A 22727-nucleotide genomic window follows, 5' to 3' on the forward strand; every position below is an offset into this window, starting at 1 on the left:
AGCCTCGTTCACATGGTGACCAGTTAACCCTATTTGCTTTATTTTCTTAGCAACAAGGGTCCCACTGATGCGCACCTCAGTTAAAGTTAAAACTTTAATATCAAAATTTTTAATCATATCTCTGATAAGAGAGACAAACCCCTTTTTGCTGGCCCCACGACAATTCCATGCGCATGTATTCATAAATAACAAAAATTGGAGAACTATGGGGTATAAGGACCAGGGTCCCTTCATTGGAGGCTGTGGGGCCTGCATGCCCCCTGAAGTATCCTTTCATCAATCTCCTTAGCCAAATGAGGATTCTCTTAGTAGTATCTGCGCATCAGTTCTAGGGCATCCGGTTGATTCTTGGTAGAAGAAATACTTGCTACATTAGTAATATCTGCTGTCCATGCAGTCTGAGGGGCCTCCTTATCTGTCGTGTTAGCCTCCTTATCTGTCGTGTTAGCCACCTTAACTAAAGCCTTTCCCAAGTCAACCTCTACAATGTTTCCCTCCCTACACATTCGTTGACTTCGTTGGTCCCCAGCTTTTTTGATCTGTTCGAGGTTGTCAGATTTCGTAGCAGTCGAAGGTAACTTACCTTTTCTATGATTGGATTTTCCAGGGTTATTCTGCCCTATCTGTAATGCCCCCGTTCTAGTACTAGCATCCATCCTGGGTTCAGTTCCCTTTACTCTGGCAGCCTGTGACCCTGCCGCTTTGCCTGCACCTGGAGCTATACTGTGTACCGTATTCTTTTGGTGCGTTCCCTTGGAGTTGATCCCTGGATTTTGCTGACGTGCCTTCCTCCCACCCGCCATGGTTTCCGGCACGACTTTTGTTCTTCGTTGATAGTTTTTCCTTTTGACCACCATCCAAGCACTGAAAGCGTCTTCCTTAGCTTCCTCCATTTCCCCCATACTGACATCGTTGTTTAAAGGGTTTCCTGGAACCCTCTCCTCAGCCCTTATTTGGCTTGTTTCCCCATTCTCAGTCGTTGAAGTCACTTTCTTCTCCTGCTTGTAATCCAGGCCTCCATTGCATGCTTCCTTTCGGTGCCCATATTTTCCATAGGAGAAACATATGAGGTGCAAACCCTCATATCCAACGTTTAGGACAACTTCCTCATTAAACGTGTAATTCCAGAATCTGAATCTGGATACAAAGCTCTTTCTAAGATCCACCTCCACGCATATCCTAGCAAATCTAGCTTTGGTCGTGCCTTCCTCTCCATTCTCCTCCCGGTTGAAGGAAGCTTTGTCTACTTTAAGTGTTCTTCCAAAGATGTTCCCGATCCTCCATAGATGTTGCATGGTATAGAATTCAGCGGGCAGGCCAGGGATCCTAATCCAGATTGCTAATTTCTTCACTTCCTCATCATAAGGATTAAAAAGGGTCTCCAACGTTGAACAATGATATAATGGTCAGCTACGATCCACGATCCTTCATGGAGGACATGAGAGTAGTCTCTGTCATCACTAAACGTGATCAGTGAATATCCATTATCCATATCTATCGCTTTGTATTCTCCCATCAGGTTCCATAGTCTTTGCAATCTGGCCAGCAGGAAACGTGATGCCATTTTTTTCCCCATCAACTTGATGATAAGTGGACATAACAAAATAAAGGAACATCCATTATCCATTATCCTTCATCTTCATTAGACAGAGTGTGGTCAGCCATCTCATCATCCATGGTTTCATCATTCAGTACACCTGAACCTTTAGGTTTCTTCACGCTTCTTACAGATGCGTCTTCTTCTTCCGACGTAGGACCTCTCTCTAAAGCTCTTCGTGTTTTCTCTCCAGAGGTCTCCAATTGAACCGTCTCGTCTGGGGGCTTACTGTCCTTCTCCTCAGTCGTCTCCATGGCTTTCTTATAAGGGAACATCCCCACGAGTAACCTGGGAAGCCCAGGCGTAGCACTGATGAGAGAGTTACAGAGAGATTGAGGGTAGGTTCAATAGCTTGCTTTTGAAAACTTCAAAAGCCTAAGAAAAACATCAAAAAAGTTCTGTAAAAGTTCAATAAAAATTTGAGCCCAACCACATTGTTGTCTTCTTTAAGCCACAGCTTGATGCATATAATCTACAAATGACAAGGTTGCGTCAGATCCTCAAATTAAGTCTCCAAATTTGTAGTGCCATCGGTCCAATTTCTTTGGCATAATCACGCTCTAATCTTTTTGGCTTTATAATAGTTTCGAGTTCATCAACTAATTCAGAGCTCCTTGCCGCTTTCATATGATAAAACCCTTTACATTCAAAGCTAAAAATAGTACAACCCAATAATCCTACGCTATACACACCACTCCAATGTATGTTATTTAAAGTTTCGATAAAAATCAACTTAAGCACATACCAAAAATATGATAATCTCAACAAGGAACCTGCATCATCCCAGAAAAAAGTTATCAGTTACAAAACCTTCCTCAAGATTCGTTTATCACTTGGACCCACTTCGAAAATATCAAAACCAATTTCAGCACCTAATTTAAATAATAAAATAAAAATCTATAACAGAATTACACCCAGCTTCCAAACTTCAACACTAGTGCCTCGACTTTCTTTAATGCAAGCCTATTCTCACCAAGGTATTTCGCTAGGACTGCTTTTTTTTTTTTTTTTTTTTTTTAATATCTGCTTCCATATGATAACAACATAACAAAATAATAGAAAGAGACAAAGAAAAAAAAATAGAGTATGAGAAGGGATTTATGCTCCTAAGTTACCTTGCTGTAGTTATTTCCTTTTCTCCGCTTCCACCATCCTTGTCCTTAATCTGATTTCTCCTTACAATCTAGTTAACAAGGACATTCTTTATACGAGAAAGTACGTGTCATTTTAAAGAAGGTAAAGTTGTGTTATTTTAAGAGAGAAAAAAAAATAGATAAAGGAAGAGTGAGTTGACAAAAAATAAATAAAGGTGTGAGTCCCACCTCTTTGTGAGAGTAAAATGATATAAGTTGTGTCATTTTAAAAGATAAACATTTTTTCCTTCTTTATATAGCTGATTTGTGTTTATCCTATTATATGTTTCCTCCATCAAATTTTCAACACGTGTAGCTTTCATCATTACTTTTTTAAAAAATATTCCTTATGAGCTATTATGTTTTTTCACAATAATGTGATATCAACTCTTCCTTAATTACTATTCACCATAATCTCATCATCATTCAGATTTGTAATTCGTTAATATATATAGAACTTGAAAGATTATTTACTCATTTTATTATTACATCCATTTGCCATTATAAAAGTTTATTATTTAATCTCTTTTTTTTCCTTCTTAATTATCATTTATTCTAATATTAAATTATTTATTATTTAAATATTAAATACTACATAGTTATTTTATTTATTATTATTATTATTAGTAAAATAAAGCAAATAATGAAAAAAATATTTATATATATATATATATATATATATATATATATATATATATATATATATATTGTCAATGTTTATTTGGGATATTATATTATTTACCCCTTTAGAATAATTTTGTCATCAAAATTTAGAATAATACGTGTTAAAATAATTCTCGGTATTTTTGACGAAACTCTCCTTCTTTTTCCTAAATGAGTTCTTCTGGTGTGAGTCCTTCCCAACAAACTTTAACTAATGGAATAATCTTATTTCTCAATTGTTTGAGACTTCTATCCAGAATCTGTACTAATTTAGTTCTAATATTCAAGTTCTTTTTACCTTAGTGACTCCTGATTAAGGACATGTGAAGGATCAAGAACATATTTCCCGAGTTGAGAGACACGAAAGATATTGTGAAGGTTGGAGAGATTCGGGGGAAGAACAAGTTGATAAGCAATTGATCCAATTTTACGAAGTATTTGAAAAGGACCAATGTATCTAGGATTCAACTTCTTGACTTTTAGTGTTCTACCTACTCATGTGGTAGTGGTTACTTTTAGAAATACACGTTCTGCTTTTTCAAAAGTTAAAGGTTTGTGCCTATTATCATAATAGCTTTTATCTCTACTCTCAGCTGTGACTAGATTATTCCTTATTAGTTGAATGTGTCTTGAAGTCACTTGAACCAGTTCTAGTCTTAAAAATTGTTTTTCTCCTTTCTCTTGAACCTCCTGTCTTGTGAGGACATCATGTTTTCTATCTTCCTGTTGCCATTTGTGAAATGGGCAGTGCTGGTAGGACCTCTTTGACACATTGAGGATCGTAAAAGGAAAAAACTGTCGAATTAGAACATTTCACCCCAAAACAGGAAATGGTATAAGTTGTTTTATGTTTATACTTAGGTGAAGAATTCTTCAATATACAAGATATATACGATATTTGCACGCAAAGTAATTTTTTTCATTTGCACTTATTACGTATCGAGTTATGTGTAGGTACTAGGCATGCACGCAAAACACATTGAAACTCTGGGCAGAACAAAACTTTTTTTTCCCAACTAGCTGGTGCTTTCTTAATCGTGATGCATTTCACCTTATCTTTTCATGTTAAGTTATTTTTAATGAATTAATGTAAAGATGCTTTTGAAATTAACTTGCAGATATGAGAATTGAATATTCTAATTGTATTGCAAATGGTGCTTGAGTACAATATTTATATTGCAAGGAGCTTAAGTGACTTGGGCTTGAAACACAAAAGTGGATGTTAGAATAATAACTGGTATATTTGGTACGTTATAACAAAACAAAAAAACTTAAAGTGCTTGTAGCTACATTTCATATACTTAAGAGTGTTCATGAAATGTGAGATTATGTGCGAGGTAGATTGCGGATTGGATGTCGCAAAAGATAGGAGCAGGTTTAGTGGGATTAAGGCATAAATCCTGAAGAAGAAAGTGAAGCCATTGTAATTCACGAGCTATGCTTGCCAGTGACCACTATTATGCTTTCATAGAAGAACGAGAGATTGTAGTTTGCTTCTTCATACGCCATGAAACAAGAACAGGCCCAATGAAGATACAGAACCCAGTAATGGAATGACGAGTGTCCAAGCAAAATGCTCAGTCTGCCTATGCAAATACAGAAATATGAATGTCATTGGTGGAAGGGAGAAACAAACCCGTACTAGTGGAACCATTTAAGTAACATAGGATCTCGGTTGTTGCTATAAAATGAGGAGTCATGTGATTGACAATATATTGGGTGAGTTGTTGCACAGCAAAAGATATATTAGGTCGAGTAGTGGTTAGGTAAAGAAGGCTTGAGCTGTCAAAATGAGTGAGCAGTCCCATTAAGCCTTAATTCGTGTAGGTTAGGGTCAAAAAGCTCGAAGGGCTAAATGATCTTCAATAACAAAGGCTCGCATGGGCCAAAAGCCCTATGGGCTAAAGTCAGCCCGCGAGCAAACAAAAATTATAAATATGATAAATTGTTTTTTTTATCATATTCAATACAATAAAAATTATTTTCACAAATCAATATTTAACACTTTCTTAAAAGGTTTTATACAAATTATAAATTTTTATAATTTAATTTTTTAATAAAATAATATTTGTACGCAAATATAAAAATTAAAATATAAACAATTTTAATATAAGAAAACGTTTAGTTATTATTTTTACTAAACTTGTTGTTAAAGGATGTCATGATTAGTGTACGGATTAACATGCAATTGGATTTTTATTATGATATGCTTGGTTATTTTAGCCATTATATTTATGAATTGATTGAATAAGTTCATTGGCCAACATAATATAGGTGTGGACTTCTCTTTAAGGATTTTTCCTAAGAGGTACAGCTCTTGGAAGCTCCACACAGACACTCACTTTGAAGTACGACTCATTGGAGTTGTCTTAGTGTACTGGTACAGGTTAAATCAATTTTTGATTGTCTCTTTATATGTTGCTTGTTATGCCACGTATATTCTAACCTTTCATGAAGGAAACTGAACTTAATGGTGGATGAATATCCAAAGACCTTTAGTTTATTGAGCTTTTTATCTCACTCCATTTGGGGCTATGTGGTTTCAAGTCCTCAAGGAGGAGGAGTTCGCAAATCAAAGGGAAATGAGCACATTTAGCTCTCTTGGAGTATTTCGAGTGGCATGATGTTTTCTGAGAGTTATTTGCACTTGTAGAACCATCTTTTGAGTGAATTTGTATTTTGGTTAAAGGCTTGTAAATATAACTTACGTATTTAGATTCAAATTCAAGAGCTATGGTTTGTAATTCAAGTGTTTGAATATTATGTATAAGATATGAATGACGAATTTCATTAGAACATGAATATGAGGACTTATGTAATTATGCATGATGACTTGATGCCAAAATTGATGAAACTATGTGTAAAGAACCAATTCAACCCAAAAGCTTAAGCTATTGGATGAAGCTATATTAATGGTTTTATATATCTCAACACGCCCCCTCACACGAAAGCTCGCTGGGCTTGAAGGGTGGACAATGCACAGCCCACCTACCTGTGCGAAGAAAGAAATTTCACTTGAAAGAAAGTGGGGGCGGTGAGGATCGAACCCGGGACACGAGGCTTTGATACCATGTAAAGAACCAATTCAACCCAACAACTTAAGCTATTGGGTGAGACTATGTTAATGGTTTTATATATCTCAACACCATGAGTGGAAATGATATGTTATGGTAATGGATAGTTATATATATGTATATAACATGATGAATGGTTAATTAGATGGCAACTTGAGCCTTGTAGGTGTTCCAATGACTCATTATGTAGAAAAACAAGGGTTTTATGGTTGCTGTCAAAGAATTACTCGATTACTTTTAACTTGTAATCAAATACTTCACTAGAAGAAACTCTAATTGAGTTATTATCTTGAAAGTATTTGAATGTTTCCATAAAGTATTTAAATACTGACAAGTAATCTATTAGTGACAATAAGTATTATATTACTTGTTGGTGACAGTGAAGTAATAGATTATTTTTCGAGCAGTAATCGATTACTCATGTCATGTAAAGCATAAACCCACTTCTAATGAGTTATGGTACCTTAATTAAGGGTATGAAACCCTTAGGGAGTTAGATAAACTTCTCCCATCATAATTTTGAGTTCTAACATGACTACCCATTATATAAGGGTTGATAACATTTTAAATCATGAAGATGTGAATTGGCTACGTGAACCTATGAACCATATGGGGTATGAATGAGTTATGTTAAGTATGATATCATATTAAGGAAAAGAAAAAGTTAACTTACACTTTTGAATATGGACAAATGGCCAAGTCACAAGTGTAGGTGACAAAGTAAGGAGTTTTCTTAATGGTTATTAACGAATTATGCTGCACTTAGATATAATAAAAAGTATACGGACTGCGTGCATATGGGATGTTACAGGCATGGCAACATGTTATGCTGCTAAGAGTCCACCATCATGTAGCAATTCAAGAGTATATTTTCGTTGTTTGACAACATTACCTTGACGCAAATGAGAAACTTCTAAACCCATAAAATAGCAAGTTGGCCCAAAATCTTTAATCTTGAATTTATTGTCTAAGAACTGCTTAATGTAAGCGGTTTCTCCAGAATCATTACTCACAAGCAATATATCATCCATGTACACCAAGAGTGCATTGAAAGAAAAAACATTGGTTCGAATGAACAGAGAGTGATCTGCATGGGATTGTTGGTAGCAAATAAAGATTAAGGAAGAAGATATTATTGCCCGTTTTAATTTGTATAGGGAATTATGGAGCTTGCAAACTTTGTTGGGAGAAAAAAAAGTGAATCTCGAAAGTAAACCCATTAGACATCCTCATGTAAGTCCCCATGAAAAAACACATTATTCACATCTAGCTACTCAAGCAGCTAGTCACGAGTTGAAGCCAAGGAAAAAAGGACACACATGGTAGTAAGTTTAGCCACTGGTGAGAAAGTGTCGAAGAAGTCAATTCCTTCCAATTGATTATAACTCTTTGTTACAAGACCTGTTTTGTAACGCTTGATGAATCCATCTACACGATACTTAAAATAGGAGACCCATTTACCGCCGATGAGTTTAACACTATTGGGAAGATCAACCTGAGACCATGTATTGTTTAAAGCAAATACATGTGCATCCAGCTCAGTTTTCATGGTATCATGCCAACAAGAAAGATTTGAAGCTTCAGAATATGATTTTGGCTCCACGTGTATGCTCAGGTTCAAACAAACTCATTTATAGTTACAAGAACAAAAATCGAATGAATAAGTATAAGATAAATGACAAGAAATACTTGAGGAACGTTGATCAGTTGAAGATTCAAAAAGATGATAGTCATTTAAGTAGTGTGTGTTGGACATCGACACACACAAATTGAGAAAATAGAAAAAAGAAAGGGAAGAGAAATTACACAGAGATTTACCTTGTTCACCTAATATAGGCTACGTCCAGCTTGTCTGTACTATATTCACTTCGTCGCCACTCGTTACAAGTCATTCGGTTTACAAGAGAATATAAATAGGATTTAGAAAACCCTAACAACAATTGTTCATGGCCTAAATCCAAACTATTAAGAAAAAAATTTACAATAAGTAAGAGATTCACAATAATACTAGGCTTCTACAGGCTGGGGGCGCTGCCAACAAAAGTCCTTATCTGAATATAAAGTATGAGCCATACCCAACAATATGAAATTTGTTGTATACTTGGAGAACATTTGGCAGTCGGAAGAACCTCAAATGCAGTAAAAAAAAATTTATTAGGATTTTAATTGTAAAATTTTAAGAATATTTTTATTGAAATTTTTAGTACACTCTCCAGCTACACTTTTCATTGATAACAATTGGCTGAACCAATGTGTTAGCCTCAAGTGGCAGCTAAATAATAACGTAACCATATTTCTCTTAAACACACGTGTTAATATTGTTTTGGTGGAATGCAATGGGGAGATTGATCGCGACATTTTGATATTTCTTAATTAAAGTTAGAGGAATATATTTTTTATATTAAATGAAATAATTTATCTCATATAATATGTAAAAAATAAGTGAGACATACTAAGAAAAAAATAGAGAAAAAAATAGATTTCATCTATTTTTTATGTGTTGCATGGAATAAAAGTATCAAGGTTGTTAAACTCGCGATTTTACTCGTAGGATCGTAAGATCCTACGATGATTTCATTGGTTTCGAGTTGAATCACAAGCGAGATTGGATTAAATGCAGGATCGCTAGGATCACCGCCCAAACTCGTGGGATTGTGGAATTGACCAATCCATCGAGTTTTGAACCAAAAGAAAAAATCTGAAAAAACTAAAACCCTATTCTGCAAACAACTTCCTCTGCTGCTTGCACATCCTTCTGCTTCTGATGTTTCGCAAAAATACTCAGAAAAAAAGAGAAGGAAAGAGAAAAAGGAAAAAGTTAAAAATAGATTACAGTAGGCAAACTGACTTAAAAGTGTTCGAAAACAAAATCCACAAAAGGGCAACTACTGTTCGTCCATGGAAGAAAGGGAGTAAGAGAGAGAATATTTTTTTCAGTAACCCCATAAAGATAGAAATAGAGAAGGTAAAATGATGTTTCATACGTTATCAAAAAAAAAAAAAAAATGATGTTTCATATATCCATTTTCCACAAGTTTGGAATCTTATTTCTTTATTATTGTGATTATTATTTAAAGTTACATTTTGCTTTTAGTTAAATTTGTAATTTTACTTTCAGTTAAATTTGTAATTTTACTTTCACTCTTTTGTATTATTTTTTTTGAATTAAGAGGTTAATTTTTTTATATAATTAATAAAAATAAATTGTTAAATAAATTACTCTTAATAATTTGAAGTTTTTAATTAAATTAAATATTGATTTGGATATATATTAATTAAATTAAAAGTGAACCCATCAAATATATACCATATATATATATATATATATATATATATATATATTAATTACAATTTTATATATTAAGTAATAGGAACGATCTTACTATTTGTGTCGATCTAAACGACTTACGATTTTTATCACCCCTCCTAATCTTACGTAAGATCTTGATCTTAATAACATTGAAAAGTATGTCATATGAGAAAAATATTTTCCTTAAATCTAATCTTGTAATTCTCATAAGCACAATAAAATGCAGGGACAATGACTAAAGTGCCACACTCCACAAAAAATTACCTGAATGTCGCGCTATGCAATTTTTTCCCAAAGTGCCACATCACCTAACTCGCTATAACACCTGGTGAGTTAGGTGTGGAGACGTGCAGAAGGTGTATGGCCACATAAGCCACGGTGCAACGAGATTATGTGGCATCAAACATTTTTGAATTTTTTTTACATAACATGGCATTCAGGTAATTTTTTACGAAAAGTGTGGCACATTGATCATTGTCTCTTAAAATGCATTTATGGATATGCCTTAATTAATAAAATGCAATTGATCAACGCAATTATTGAATAATTAATGAACATAATTTTTTATTTATATTTTAGTAAACATAGGAATTATCCCCATTGAACGAGTGTGCTTGTAGTTACGGGCACAATTTTCAAATATTTAATGATCAATTCCCATAACATTTCAACTATGCACAAACATCGAGTTATACAACTACAATAAATAAAGTTATACAGCAATAAATAATGTCAACCGTGTACATTAATTAATTACGTATTTATATGTATGAAAACTTGGTCCCTTAATTAATCACGCTTCGAGCGTTAATTAATACATGATATAACATAACACGCGCAGAGCAATTTTATTCTTTATTTGGCCATTGCTTCTTCCCCTTGTTGCTTCTCAGCTCCCGTTTTCCGCACGTGGACGCTAACTCATCCCTGTGAATTTCATTTCATAAATTCCGTATACAGAATAAAATAATTATTTAGTCCTAATTACATTTTTTTGACGATATTAATAAGGTAAAAGCGCTTATTAATAGTTTTGTACGACTTTAATTAAAATAACGATATTTTGGTATATATTTGTTGGGTTCATTGTTGTTAAAATTTCAATTTATCACTATGATTTTACGTTATTACGATTTTTTTTTCCATCAAAACGATTTTACTAATATTCCAAACGCTTTTACGTTTTTACGATTTTTTTACATTACGATTTTACGTTCTACGACTTTTTAATCATCTTCCGATTTTACTTAAGATCTCAATTTTAACAACATTGGTTAGGTTCACTTTTTCTACCGTCAATGTAGATAACTTATCTACATTGAACTTAAAATGACGTCGTTTTGATGCAGAAATCAATGTATTTTTGTAATTATAATTTATTTCAGAGTTATAATAGTCTTTTTCATTATATTTTTTTAATTTTTTAACTCAAAATGACATCGTTTTGAGAGCGAACGTAAATAACTTATCTACGTTCACTTTAGAAACATTAAAGCCATATTTGTTATACAAAATTATGAGTGAGAAAGTAAAAAGAGAGTATTTAAAAAAACAAAATAATGTGAAAAATCAACAAATATACACCAAAACATAATAGTTTTATTTAAGTGATTAATATTTCTCTTATTAGAGAAAATAAAGTATCTGCTGCAACCTTAAACCGATATCATTTTAGGACTTAAAGATTAAATTTAAAGAATATTTTAACAAGAATAATATTTCTGCAGTTATTCTGCAGATAAACTATCTGCATTTACTTCCAAAACGGTATCGTTTTGGGATTGAAAAACTAAATAATTATAATTATAAATACTATAATAATCCTGAAATAAATTAAAATTACAAAAACACCATAATTTCCGCCCAAAATGACGTCGTATTAGACTTACTGCAGATAACTTATTTGCAGTAATTGCAGAAAAAATGAACCCATATTTTAATACAATTTATTATATAAAATATCAAAAAAAAAAACCTTTTATTTTTTAACCTAGACTCCATTTTGAGATTATACTAGATAATTTTATCTCGGCAAAAAAATTAAAATATTACTATTTTAATAAATAATTACGAATACATAGTTGTTTCGAAACTATCTACGGATCTATTGCACTCATTCACGCCTAAGTTACGCGTGACTCCCAAAGCATTCACGTCTAAATTAGGCGTGACTCGTCTGGTGTTGACACGTGCCATAAAAAATTAATAGTTTAACCGTGAAACTTTATAAGGCCATAACTTTTGACTAAGGTATCCGATTGAGGTAATTCTTTTTTTGATTCCACGTAACTTTTCGAGATCTACGCAATGAATTCTCATTTGATATATTTTATCTCTCACAAACACAATTCAGATTTGCAACAAGCCAACAATAATAATATAATGATGGCACCAAAGTGGATTAACTCATCTATAAATAAGATGACACCAAATTTCCTATTAAATACAAAACGCAATCAGCTCCTATTAAATACAAAACGCAATCACCTCCTATACCATTAAATTCAAAATTCAAATAACCTCCAGCAAATTTATTTGAATTGGCGACAATCTGTAATCAACTCATAAAATTACAATGCAATCAGCTCTTATTAAATACAAAACACAATCAACTCCTATTAAATATAAAATGCAATCAACTTATTGGAGGTTATTTGAATTTTGAATTTAATGTTATAGTACCAAGTGTTTGAAAAAAAATAGTGTACAAGGTTATTTATTTAATTATTAAAATATAGGTTTGTTTTTTCTAAAGTTACTTTAGATAACTTTATCTAATGTTCATCAAAACGACGTCGTTTTGGGGCGGAAATCATGGTGTTTTTGTAATTTTAATTTATTTTAGGGCTATAATAGTCTTTCTCATTCTAATTTTTCAAACCCAAAACGACGTCGTTTCGATAAATATTAAACAAAATTATCTAAAGTAACATTAGATACTTTTTTCCCTTAAAATATATACAAATTTATATAATATTCTACCAAGTGTTTAGAATATTTATTTAATTATTTTCTTTATTAATACATATTTTTCATATTGATTTTTGAGTTTAAATCACAAATTAAATCTTTATTTTATTTTTCTTATTAATAAATTTTTTAAATTTTTTTGGTAATACACCATATAATACAATTATTGCAAATTTGAATTATGTTCGTGAGAGATAAAATATATCAAATGAGATGCTATTGCGTAGATCTCGAAAAGTTATGTGAAATCAAAAAAAGAATTACCTCATTCAGATACCCGAGTCAAAAGTTATGGCTTTTCAAAGTTTTATAATTCGTAAGTTGACTTTTTTTGCCACGTGTTAACACCAGATGATTCATGTTAAAATTAGGCGTGAAACCCCCAAGGATAGCTCAGTTGGCAGCTGAGCTCCTAAGGGATTGCTTGGTGCAGGGATCAAACCCTGCCTCAAGCAGTTTCTTGAAAAATCTTTGGGGGCCAGAGGATAAGCCAAAAAATCTTCGATTGGGGTATTAGTCTCGTCCTTTCTCCGGTTGCGAAGCTTAGTGCACTCACTGTTACAACGAGGGGCTAGCCCAAACGGGCCGTACCCCGAGGGCATGGTGCCCGGAGAAGGTTGAATGGGGATACCTCCTGGCAATGTACCAAAAAAATAAAAAAATAAAAAAATTAGGCGTGAATGCCTTGGGAGTTACGCCTGATTTGGGCGAGCGTGAATGAGTGCAATAGATCCGTAGATAGTTTCGAAACAGCTATGTATTCGTAATTATTTATTAAAATAATAATATTTTAAATTTTTTGCCAGTTTATCTCCCCTATATTTAATATAATAAATATTTTTTCATTAAATAAGAAAGAAAAAAAACAAAATAAAATCGTGGATAACGATAACACTAAAGTGTCTCAATTCAAAAGTACCCTCGCTTTGGAAAAAGTTGAAAAAACAAAATGTAAAAAACTGCCATTAATCACTTTCAATGTTTTATCAAATCGTCATCTTATTCATCATTTTAGGATAATAATAAGTCCTCACCAAAAAACTAACAATCAAAAACAGAAAGAGATCTCAAAATCAAAAGGGACCTTCATCTGAATCTCCCTAAATATCCATTTTCACGAGTCGGGTATTCGGAGCTGGTTTTCCGGGCTCGGATTCTTCTTCTTCTTCTTCTTCTTCTTGCTCTTTTCAACTTCTAGGGTTTCGAATTCGACGATGGCGATGCCGACGGGGCGGAGCAGGGTGATCGGAGACTACTTCGTCGGGAAGCAAATCGGCGCAGGGTCGTTCTCGGTGGTGTGGCACGGTAGGCACAAGGTGCACGGAACCGAAGTAGCGATAAAGGAGATCGCCACGCTTCGCCTCAACAAGAAGTTGCAGGAGAGTCTCATGTCTGAGATTTTCATCTTGAAGCGGATTAACCATCCTAATATCATCCATTTGCACGATATCATTGAGGTTCGAATTCTAGTTTTTTTTTTTTGTGTGTAATTAATATTGATATTGATATATGATTTGGTTGTGTAGCATAATCTAAGTTTATTGTGTGATTGAGACTGAAACTAAAATGGTGAATTTTCGGAAAATTATTATTTGTTTTTTATATATATTCTTTTGTTTTGATTAAACTTTTCGGTTTTGATTTTCAGTGTAAGTGACTAGGTTTGACCTGTTGTTGAAATCTAAGAGCTAATAATTTATTTCCCCAGTGAAACACTGCTATTTTAAGAGCTTCAAAATGTGTGATGACTTTACGGATTTTTTAAATTATCCACAGTGGATTTGATATATCTTTAATTTTCTCTGGGGGCGGAACTAGAAAATTTGAAGTGGGTCTGTTATTCCGTAGAATTTGAGGAGAGGGAGGCAGGTTTTACCTTTATGGGAGTGCCTACGTAAGATGTTTTGTATGTTACTATATTAAGGATCGTGTAACCGCATTGTGCCACCACCTATGTCTGCTGCCGCTTCTTGATTCTTTTGTAAAAATATAGATAAAATCACAAGTTCTCTGTATTAATTCTGATGTGATATTTTGCTGTTTAGTTGAATTGGGAGAATTCATGATCGCAAAACATGCAGAGGCTAATGCTTGGTTTAGTGTAGGAGTAAAGAGCTCTTTATGAAAATGAAGGAGCTATTATGACTATTTGATTATGAGATCGCATTGGTTGTTTAATATCTTGTAATGTGCTTGTGGATATTGCTTTTAAGAAATGGTAGCTTGCCATAGTTTAATGATAAGTCAAGTGGCCTAGAATTGATTTGGACTGGATTTATTTTGCGCTGATGGCAAATGATATATGGTTGTCTCCTACACTATGAGTTATGCTCTAGGTATTGGGCTTGGCTTACTTTATTCAAAAGCAAAAAGTATGAGGTTTGACTAAGAATATTGGCACTTAATATTCTATGAATAGATTGATCTGGATGAAATGATTGTAGCACCTAATGAAATTTGCATTCATTGGTGCATCAAGAATGTCCCTGCTTAGAAATGCCATTCATTTTATGTAGGCTCCTGGAAAGATACATCTTGTGTTAGAATACTGTAGAGGGGGAGATCTCTCTTTGTACATTCAACGCCATGGAAGGGTACCGGAGGCTACTGCAAAGCATTTTATGCAGCAGCTGGGTATGTATCTGCTGTATTCAGTTGTGTTTTCAGTAAATGTTATAGTAATGAAGAACTCTTTCTGTTCCAGCTACTGGCCTTCAAGTTCTTCGGGACAATAACTTAATTCATAGAGATCTGAAACCGCAGGTTTTGTTTCGGATCCTAATTTCTACAATAGAAATGCCTATCATTTGGTTTATGTCTCGTTAGTTCAGAATCCTTGTATTTAAAGTTTAATCTTTGAATGAAGGTTGTGTTGTTATTTTATCTAAGTATTTGTAATGCCCATACTCCTTGAAACAGAATCTTCTTCTCTCCATAAATGATGAGAAGTCGGTGCTGAAGATTGCTGACTTTGGATTTGCAAGGTAGCCTAATTATTTATACTTAATGCATCTTTAAGACCGAAAAAATGATTTAAGGCCGTATAAAAGCCCAATTGTTTTCAAAAGTATTACTTTTTTATGTATGTGACTTTAAAATTTCTGGGAATTGTATGTGGAAAAGGTTCTCCATGCTCCTTTCTGTAATTTAGTTGTTAAAGTACAATTTTCTTCCTGGGCAGATCTCTGCAACCTAGGGGCCTTGCAGAAACCTTGTGTGGATCACCTCTTTACATGGCTCCAGAAATCATGCAACTTCAGAAATACGATGCTAAGGTGATATTTTACATTTTAATATCTTCAGAGCACCAAAGCGTTCATGGTTGGTTTCCTTCGTATTTATCTTCAATTAAACACGCAGGCAGATCTCTGGAGTGTTGGTGCAATCTTATTTCAGCTTGTTACAGGAAGAACACCTTTTACTGGAAACAATCAAATACAGGTATATAATTGATGTTAGTGTCCCTTTTTTGTCGTCTTCTGAGGATTTTCTTAATGGCAAACAAATTAGTTTTTTGCTGATCAATAATTTGTATAATTTGGTGCAATTATCTGTATTGCAGTCCTCCAACTGGGTATGACTCTTTTAACCTTCTTAGTTAGCTTACTGTTATAATCATGAACTCTGCAGTTACTACAGAACATTATGAAATCAACAGAATTGCAGTTTCTATCTGATAACCAAAGTCTGAGTTCTGACTGCAAAGATTTGTGTCAGAAATTGCTGCGCCGTAATCCAGGTATATTTTGATTCTTTTGTAGATTTAAATCTAAGACATCAATGAATTGTGAAATCTGTGGGTCTCTTTTAGAAATTTAATGGTATCCTTAGGTAATTATTTAACCATTGGAACTTGCCTAATTTGGTTCGAGAGTTCATCGAGTCTTTTTTAAGTAATTTCCTCTAAAACTAGTTTATTTTGAGAGAGGGTGGGAGAATGCATGTTGTGTTTCCAACCTCTCTTTGTGAAATTAGTTTTGCTTTGGTAATCATCAGTGTGATGGCTCCTTCACAACAAAATTGGGCCAACAAATCTACCTTGATGTTTGAAGCTTTTAAATAACTTGGATCATCCTCCTGCAAACTAATAAGAATCATGGGGTACACTGTTTTTTGTTCTTTTGGCTAATGGAGATCACATTTGACACAGGAGAATGTTTACTTTGGTTTGTTATATGACATTTAGATACATAATTACTTAATATAATGATTCTCTTGGAAAGGTAAATATTACTATTGTAAAGAGCCTTTTAACGAAACTCTTATGGATTGTTATCAAAATCGTGTGTTAAATCGTAGGACCTCACAATCCTATGATTTTTTCCCCCTTAAATAGATCCAGATCGCCTGGTATCGCAATCTAGTAAGATTGTGTGGGATCGGCGCTTAAACTCATTGGATTGGTGGGATCGCATGATCATATCGTGTTTTTTGATCAAGAAAATAACCCATGACCCAAAAAACTCACCCATGACTCGAAATCTTTTAAATCCTAAATTGAAAACCCTAATCCACCTTCTCCATCGTATATCTGACTTGCGACTGCTACGGAAACACCTCAACCTTTCTATTCTTCTGTGTGAGATTGAGAGTGAGAGAGAGAGAGAGAGAGAGAGAGAGAGGGAGAGAGGGAGAGGGAGAGGGAGAGGGAGAGGGAGAGGGAGAGTCATATTTTCATTTGGATGAAGAGAAAGACTGAAAGACAATCGACTTTTCTGTTTGAAATAGCTTATCCACACGTTTCTTATCTTATTTGACTTCTCTTATTTGACTTCTCTTTTTCATCTTTTTTTTTTTCTCTTATTTGAATTAGCATATTAAAGTTTTTATATAGTAATTAAAATTGATTGTTAAAATACCCTTTATAGTTTGATGTTTCTAATTAAATGTAATAGTGATTTAAATATTATTTTTTGTTATATATATATATATATATTAAATATAACTTTGTATTTTAAGTAACTTATTTTTATTAGATAAATAAATTATTATTAAAAACTTGAATTGTTTGAATTTGATAATTATTTAAAGTTGTCTTCTGTATTTAAACTCTTTTGTTGTCTATTATATTTGCTATCTTTTATATTTAAAGTTGCGATTTAAATGTTATTTTATGTTCATAAATATTATTATTTTTATAATTAAAATAAAACTATAACATCTCACTACTCGTGTCGTTCTCATTATTTACGATCTTATCACTCGCTTCCGATCTTAGGTAAGATTTCGATTTTGACAACCTTGCTCTTATGAATTAAGAAAGGGTTGCCCTTAAAATCCAGGGTGATTAATTTGGGGATTGATTATAGATGGTTTGTTGGAGCTTGATTGAGGGATGATTGGTTGATAAAATATGCTTGTACAATCCTGAGTTAGTAAATTGAGGGAAATTTACACGTTGTGCTCCAACCTACAGCCCTTCCTGGTCTACTTTTTCAACTGTTATTTTGTGCAAGAGAATCAAGTAAAAGGCGATAGCATAAGAAGTTCATAGTATGTTCTTGATTTTCTATATACTTCATATGCTTCGGTAAAATCTTTTTCTGATACATTGTTCCGAATCTTTTTTTAATTTTCAGTGGAACGTCTAACTTTTGAAGAATTCTTTAACCACCCATTCCTTTCCCATAAGCAACCAGAACAGGATGAACCATTGAGGTAAATATGAAGGCTCTATGAATGTATGGTTATTATGATTTTTCAGTTTGCTGACAAATATTTTTTGGTTTGCAGGAGTAGAAATTCTTCAAGGCTAGTAGGTCGGTGTTGTTCAACAGTGTCTGACCCTTTAAGAACTGAGGAAAATTATCAAGAGGATTGTTTACCTTTTATTCTAGATGATGATTCTAGTGGTCCTGAGGGGAGTCCATCCTTTTCAAGGAAGAAGTCCTCAATGAAGTCTACCTATGGATTTGATCTAAATACAAAATTAGATAAAACAGAGTCAGCATCTCGTATTGCTAATAACATTAATTGTACTTCCCGATATGGTAGTGTAATACAGCGACCTGAAAACACTACTAAAAGATTGGAAAACCATAGAATTTCGGGAAGAAATCTCATTGATCCTCTAGAATCTCCAGAACAGATATTTACAAACCATCCAAAAGGTACCAATTACCAAACTATTTTTTTTTTCCCATTTCTGTTTTATGTGGTTGGATTTATGACACATCTTGCGAAATTATGTGTGATGCTGCTTATATTTGTTGTATGAATTTGGTAGTTATGGATTCACTAGAGAATATTGATCAAGATTATGTTCTTGTGTCGGGGCCCCCTATGGATGTTTCATCTTCTTCTGTGAGTGCTTCAAAGCCAAGCCATTCCCCATATAGGTCAGGTAGTTTCCCCCAAGAGTCTTCTAATACAATCACTACAGTAAGTGCTCCAATGCCAATCGGTGGTGTACCTACCAATAGCATATGCCAAATTGGAAGTTCAGGAAGTCAGGACTCTGCTCCTGGGACTTCACATGGATCAATGGATACAGGTGATGAACAACCATCAGCTCACTGCATGACAAGGGTAAAATCATTGCAACAGTGTGCGTCTACCATCACGGAATTAGTTAATGAAAAGGTAAATGTTTGAAAATATGCTAACTACTGTGATCTTATACAGTGACTGTAATTTTATCTGTAAAACTTTTGCACTGAAGTTCAGGAATGTGCATTTATGGGAAAATCATATACTAGTTGTTCACTGTGTCTCTGCTGGGGCCTTTAGAAGTTTATTAGTTACATTGCCTTTTAAACTAGTCGGGACATTGTGTGGTCCAGTATTATGGGTAATACATCATGTTCGTATAATGGATACCAACGTTCTAATAATACTATAGGTTAGCCTAGGTATTTTTATTGGGCTTCTATGTCTAATAAAATGAATAAACAGCCTCTAGTAAAAGAATCAGAAACAGAAAGATAAACGAGAGAAAGAATCAGAGAAAGAGGATGCACTAAAGAATATTATTGATCATACTCAGATCTGAATATATAGGAAATGATTACAAGACTTCTACAACTGGTTCAATAACATTAATCTGTAACCGCACTAACAAATGGAACTGACTAGACTAATGGGATACCTGGCACCATCAGCTGTACAGGATAAAATTACAATTAAGCTAATATACACCACGACAACTGTCATACTCCAATATCTAGAAACATGATGTTATTATTTTTGTCATTAGACTGAAGCTGTTGAGTTGTGTCTTCAGTATGCATTATGCACTATCTACATGCCTATGAGGAATTTTTCATTTGGTGGGAATAATTGAAACCCTGTCTCCCTTTTACATTTCCCTTAATGCACTTCATGTTATGTTCTGGTTTTACTTTATAAATCTTGATGTTTTTATTTGTGTCATAAAATTCATGATACTCATCCTTCTGATGGCTCCATCTCTCTCGTCCACTCCTAAAAAAATTAAAAGATGGCAGCAGGGAAGCAGCTAGAAGCATTTTCTATTCAGCTTGTAATTCTCGCAATTTGTAAGCAAGCACTGCACATATGCCATACACAGGCTGCTTCAGCCATGGAAGGAAGTCCAAATCTAGAAACTTCAAGATATAGGAGGAGCACCAGCAAGAAGCTAGGTAGTCTTGATTCAGAAGAATGCCTTGATGGAAAAATCCAAAGGCCAAAGGATATATTATCCCAAATTGAAAGTGAATTTTTGAGGGAATTTGAGTATGCTGAAGAACTTGCCAAGACCATTGAGCCTGGTATGACTTTTTTATTTTGATTTATAAGCAGAATGGCTAGTTGACTTGCCTTCCTTTCTTAAGATAATCCATCTTTAACATCAATGTACTTATGTTTAGTGAGTTAAAAGTTTCAGTTCTCATATGAAATGTATTTGCTTTTCTATGCTTACTTTGTAAAAAAGAGTTTATTATTCTCTATGTTTAAACTTTTAGATTTTATGCGCTGATGTAGCATTCAGCCATTCACTACATTGGATGTAATGCTTTTGTCAAGAGTCATTTTTATATGGCCGAGAAAGAAGGTCATTGGTAGCTATGGATAATGATATGTTGAAATATGCCAGCCAATATTTGGAGTTTATAGTCTTATTCAATAATACAATATATCTCCAACATGTAAAGTGTCTCCCAACTGTATGTGTATGTGTGTGTGTGTGTGTGTGAGAGAGAGAGAGAGAGAGAGAGAGAGAGAGAGGTGATTCTTGTAGTTAGGTTTCATAATATACTAGATTTATAACAAGCATTTATTTGTCCTGACTGCAGGAAATACAGAGATGCCAGATGCAATGGAGACAATATTTCAATCTGCCCTTGCTTTTGGGAGACATGGGGGTGTGAGTATTTTTTTCCGCATTTCATTTCTTCCATTTTGGACAGGGTTTTAAAGTCCATCTTAAAATTACAATTTTAGATTCACTGAATTATTGGTAATGTTTGATTTTCTTCTGTGCACTAATTTTGTCGTAGTTATAAATAGTTGGGACTTGGTTGACTTCTTACATGAGTTTGGTATCTAATATTAGAATCTAACGATAATCCGTGTGAATGAGGATTGGAGAAAATAGCTCCAACATTTCAATCTGCACCGTGCTTACCTTGCCGCTGTGATTTAGCTATAAGTAAAGATTGAGAGAAAATAACTCCATCCTGATCCTATGGGATAATTTAGTTTTTGTCAAGCCAATATCTGTATGCATATCACGGGCATTGCACATTGAAAGCATGTCATTTGCCAATGAGGGTGGCTTGATTAACAGGATCGATCAGCATCTGGGGTTGATTCCTGCTAGTGCACTTTCTTTGCTAGGGTTATATGCAAGTACCACTGTAAGCGATTGTTGAGGCTTGTGGGATGCTGTAACCTTAAAATGGGGCAAACTCCCCTCCTCTTATGCTTCTATGTGCCTAAAAGTAGGTGAAAGGATGCCACAATTAAGATTATACAAAACGAGGGATGTCTTAAGACATTTTATGTATGTTAAAATTGAACACACATGAAGATTTAATTGGTAATCCAAGCTGAGGTTGTGTTCTGGTATTATGTTTTTGGCAGGTAGAAGAGCTCATGGGTGACATGGAAAGTGCAACTGCATTATATTCAAAAGCTGTCCATCTGTTACTTTTCCTTCTAGTGGAAGGACCATCCTTGATTCTGAATCCTCCATTTTCACTGACAAACTCAGACCGTTATAGGCTTCGGGATTACATTGATAGGCTTAATAACAGGCAAGGTTTTTCAAGGTCACAGCGAATGGCTCGTCTGAAATGTGATGATAGTCAAGGTATCCTTAAGGAAAAGTTTTAGCAATGGTTCTTTGTCTCCCATTTTACACGATAAAATTATTTATTTGTACAGTTATTCTTTAATGGAGGGGAATTTGGGATGCTGATGGGAGTTAACCAGAAAAACATAGGTTGTAAAATTCATTTCTGTGATTAGAATGATGATCCAATGTGCATTTGATGTGTATGTTTTGTGTGATTTGTTTCATGAATTCTGGTACGATGAGCAGATATATTAAGGTAATGTACACAACATCAATGGTTAAAATTTGATCGTTAACTTAAATTTGGTTCAGCTGGCACTTGAAGGCCAAATGTTCCTTGTGACTGAGTTAATAAGTATATACGTGATCAATTTGATTAACACTGTGTCTTCTCATTGTCACGAATTGCCACTAAACTAAACTTAAGGTCGAGAGCAGATTTACTACGTGCTGCTTTACGACTTGTGAGCCTCAAATGTGTCGTTTATATGAACTTGAGACCGAAGTTATAGAAACTTGAATGAAGTACCTCTTGATAAAATGTGCCCCTGGCTTTTGATGTCTATGCAGGATACTATCATTGGCCAAAACTAGAGAACTGCGGTTACTCATTATCATTGTCAACACAAATAAATGATTTTTCTTCAGTACATAAAATGGGATCGGATAATAATAATGTAGTGAGCAATAAACAATGAGCATTATTATTTTCCTGCATTTT

General features: G+C 34.0%; 1 protein-coding gene across 3 annotated transcripts; it reads left to right on the forward strand.

The window, feature by feature from the left end:
* Positions 1–13774: 13774 nt before the first annotated feature.
* On the forward strand, positions 13775–22256 carry LOC133298438 (serine/threonine-protein kinase ATG1c-like). Of its 3 annotated transcripts, none has more exons than XM_061497727.1 (13): positions 13775–14204; positions 15264–15381; positions 15452–15510; positions 15667–15731; positions 15929–16022; positions 16108–16188; positions 16378–16486; positions 18327–18405; positions 18481–18857; positions 18974–19329; positions 20186–20477; positions 21003–21073; positions 21793–22256. In XM_061497727.1, exons 1-13 carry the CDS (start codon positions 13962–13964, stop codon positions 22042–22044), a joined length of 2196 nt encoding a protein of 731 aa, XP_061353711.1. In that variant the 5' UTR covers positions 13775–13961; the 3' UTR covers positions 22045–22256. The 3 variants fall into 3 exon arrangements, with proteins under 3 accessions (XP_061353711.1, XP_061353713.1, XP_061353712.1); XM_061497729.1 differs by having other exon boundaries at positions 18484–18857; positions 21003–21077; positions 21797–22256; XM_061497728.1 differs by having other exon boundaries at positions 18484–18857.
* The last annotated feature ends 471 nt before the right edge of the window (positions 22257–22727 follow it).

Source organism: Gastrolobium bilobum, unplaced genomic scaffold (assembly GCF_033153095.1).
Source record: "Gastrolobium bilobum isolate Gb01-03AN ecotype WA unplaced genomic scaffold, APGP_CSIRO_Gbil_v1 utg19336, whole genome shotgun sequence".
Classification (NCBI taxonomy): domain Eukaryota; kingdom Viridiplantae; phylum Streptophyta; class Magnoliopsida; order Fabales; family Fabaceae; genus Gastrolobium; species Gastrolobium bilobum.

What these genes read in the sequence shown, in the direction of transcription:
- LOC133298438 (XM_061497727.1), top strand. Translation starts at nt 13,962, where the DNA reads ATGGCGATGCCGACGGGGCGGAGCAGGGTGATCGGAGACTACTTCGTC. An exon ending in GCATTTTATGCAGCAGCTGG is followed by an intron (nt 15,382 to 15,451) that starts GTATGTATCTGC and finishes TTTCTGTTCCAG; the next exon opens with CTACTGGCCTTCAAGTTCTT. An exon ending in CGGAATTAGTTAATGAAAAG is followed by an intron (nt 19,330 to 20,185) that starts GTAAATGTTTGA and finishes AAAAATTAAAAG; the next exon opens with ATGGCAGCAGGGAAGCAGCT.